Here is a 3,479-nt window from a genome sequence, read left to right on the forward strand (position 1 = left end):
TGTGGAGTGCTTGGTACCTTGGAATATACAGAATTCACATTAAAATATTTTATTATCAACTATAATTTAAGTTGTTGAATTTTGTAAACACACATTATAGGTTATTTTATACTATCTAATTTATATTTCATTACATTTCCATCATATTTATATCAAATGTTATAATACTCTGCTACCTGTGGCTCTTGCCTCTGGCTTCCACTCTACTGACCTGACTCAGCTTCATCCAGGACACAGGAAGACCTATATGAGATTACTACCCAAGGTTCCCCTTAATCAAACTCCTTGTCATCCTTTCACTCATTCTCCATTTTTGGGGTAATTTTTCATTTCTTAATAATAAATGGCACAATTTTTCACCTGTATATGGATATCCAGTACATTCAACTTTTACGTCCCTTTTTGGACTAAGTTGCTACTGGTGTATGAAATCCATTATTTCAGTTCAGGCTCAAAGTCATCCCAGATATGTTAGTGTACTCAGATGCCAATCCTTATCTGTACAAAAGTCCTCATCTATATTCTGTTTTCCTAATAGTCACTCAGGAGGCAATTTGAGTAATCTTCAGGAATTCAGAACCCTTTGATACATCTCAAAAAATAAATAAATTCAACCACAAAAACATACAAATGCCATAAGGTTTCACATCTCAGTAGCATCCAAGCATTTAATATTTATTATGATGGAAAATCTGAATAAATCCCAGGTTGTATCAACATTTTCAGGTAATGCAACAAGCGTCCACATGAAGTACATGGATACTACAAACAATGTGACAGAGTTTGTTCTTCTGGAACTTACACAAAACCCAAAGATGCAGAAAATAGTATTTGCTGTATTTTTGCTCATCTACATTATCTCTATAGTAGTAAATGTGCTCATCTTGATAACCATCACTAGCAGCTCATTGTTGGGATCCTCCGTGTACTTTTTCCTGGCCTATCTCTCCTTTATTGATGCCTGCTATGCCTCTGTCAACAATCCTAAACTGATTAGAGATCCACTCCATGAAAAGAAGACCATCCTTTTCAAAGGATGCATGGCCCAAGTCTTTGGGGAATACTTCTTTGGAGGTGTAGAGGTCATTCTGCTGACAGTGATGGCCTATGACTGCTATGTGGCCATCTGCAAGCCCTTGCACTATGCAACTATTATGAACTGGAGAGTGTGCGCGCTGCTAGTGGGAGTGTCCTGGATGGGAGGCTTTCTCTATGCCACCATCCAGATCCTCTTCATCTTCCAACTACCCTTCTGTGGCCCTAATGTCATTGATCACTTTATGTGTGATCTGAACCCTTTGCTCAATCTTGCCTGCACTGATACCCACACTTTGGGGCTCTTTGTTGCTGCCAATAGTGGATTCATCTGCCTGTTAAACTTCCTCCTCCTGGTGGTCTCCTATGTGGTCATCCTGCACTCCCTGAGGACCCACAGCCTGGAAGGTAAACACAAGGCCATGTCCACCTCTGTCTCCCACATCACGGTGGTTGTACTATTCTTTGTTCCCTGCAAAAGTTGCTATGAGAAAATTATTTATCAGGGAAATTGTTTGATGAATGAATTTGCCTAACTTCTAACATTGATTCAAGTAAGGAAAGAATAAATGAAAATTTTGTAATATTTCAGCAAATTATTATTGATTGAAAAAAGACTGTTATTTATAAACTCATCAATAAAAGAAGAATAAGTTGGTTAAAGATTGGAGACTACCTAACCCAGGACAATCTACTCATATTGCAAGTTTCTAATAAATACGGTCCTGATTTTCCTAGCTTTATCCATTTATATGGATTTGTAGTTTTTCCTTCTAATAAAAATTAAGAATATAAAAATACTGGTATTGATCATTAATGTCTATAACTCTAAATCAGGTAAACACTACCATTACCATATAATACCTGACAGAAATAGGGAGCTATAAGAAGTGGTGTACTGATGGTCCAGGAAGCAGAATATTACCAATTTTCTGGACCATTTGTTTAAATGTTATCATTCATTTCCAGTAATGATGAGAAAATGTTCATATAATTTTACTGGTTACAATTTTTGATGCTCTTTGTCTATCTATAACTAAAAATAAAGTCATTTTATTATTACTTGTTATTATTTTATATGTCAAAATGGATGATTATATATTTCTAGTAAGATTGTGGTATCTAAGTACTTCAGGGCAAGAGACAATAACCATTCATTTACCCTACAAGTGTTGAGAAAGATTCAACCATGTTTCTATATTTCCTTTTAGCCTTTTGAACTAGGCTATTTGTTCAGGTCACTGCAAGCTGATAACCCATTAGAAAGAGTGATGACTTAAATAAAAAGGACTTCTTGAATGTCACTCTGGAATTCCTGTTTACTAAAAGAACAGTTATAAACCATAAAGTATTTGCCTTCTAGCTACCAATATTTTCCACAAGTAGCACAATGTTTAGTACCTGATTACATATTAAATGAATCAAGTATAAATCACAAAAATGAATTTAATAAAATATACACTAAAAATGATCACAAGGGATTATGGGAATTTTTTTTCTACCTTTATATCCTTCAGGTGAGAATTCTGTAGAGAATTCTTGATTGCCCTTTAAATAAAACAAAAATTTGTTTAACTCTCACTTAAACTGAGGAATGGGAAATATTATGGAATTGAGTTTCACAATATATGAGAAAGTGTTTGCCTTGATATTCCTTCAGGAAGACATCATTATTCTACAAATGAGGGCTGTTTATCGTTTTCCAGTTACTTTGTGGTTACATTTCATTATGTAATTATGTAATAATTTATTATGTAATAACTTATAATGTAATTATTTCAATATTACATTTCATTAAAAGTCATTTCTCATAATATGTACATCTTCCCACACACAGAGAAATTACAGAATTAAATAATTTTCAAGCAATTCTTCCTTCACTTATTAATAAACAAAATTTTGTGCCCAAGGAATATATTTTGGTGGGTTTCTGATGTGGCATAAAGTACAAATAGCTTCTTTCTTTATACGTTTAAAATCTACTGAGAAACTCCCAGAAAGCAGTAGAAAATTACTGCAGAGCATTGACAATGGTAAGATAGACAGGGTGCTATGAAACCAGAGATGAGGGAAGTGAGGCACGGGTCAAGAAAGATTCCTAAATGGGAAAACATTTAAAATCATATCCAAGGGAGAGAGTAGGATCAGTAGAGTAAATAGGCAAGATACAAGGCTAAATCATTCCTAGGACAGGTAGTAGATACAGAGGTTACAAAAAAAAAAAAAAAAAAACCTATGCAGAAAAACTGCATCCTAACCTAGAATAAAGGTAAATTGTAACTCCTGAGACTCAAAAGACAGAAAAAGACAAGATCAAGAAAGTTTCATAATACTGTTAAACCTTAATGGTAAGGTCCATGGGTCAAATTTTGATAGCATTTTTAACAAAGTAATGTAGTTAGATTCTTGTTTTGTGAATAGAGGGGAAAGCAAAAGAGTATCGT

At 34.3% G+C, this 3,479-nt stretch overlaps 1 protein-coding gene across 1 annotated transcript; it reads left to right on the plus strand.

Moving 5' to 3' along the window:
• The first annotated feature begins 746 nt into the window (after nt 1–746).
• LOC143390444 (olfactory receptor 4C46-like) lies at nt 747–1,571 on the plus strand. The gene has a single exon (XM_076842828.2). It carries the CDS (start codon nt 747–749, stop codon nt 1,569–1,571), a length of 825 nt encoding a protein of 274 aa, XP_076698943.2.
• Nucleotides 1,572–3,479: the final 1,908 nt, after the last annotated feature.

The sequence above is a fragment of the Callospermophilus lateralis genome, chromosome 2, assembly GCF_048772815.1.
Source record: "Callospermophilus lateralis isolate mCalLat2 chromosome 2, mCalLat2.hap1, whole genome shotgun sequence".
Classification (NCBI taxonomy): domain Eukaryota; kingdom Metazoa; phylum Chordata; class Mammalia; order Rodentia; family Sciuridae; genus Callospermophilus; species Callospermophilus lateralis.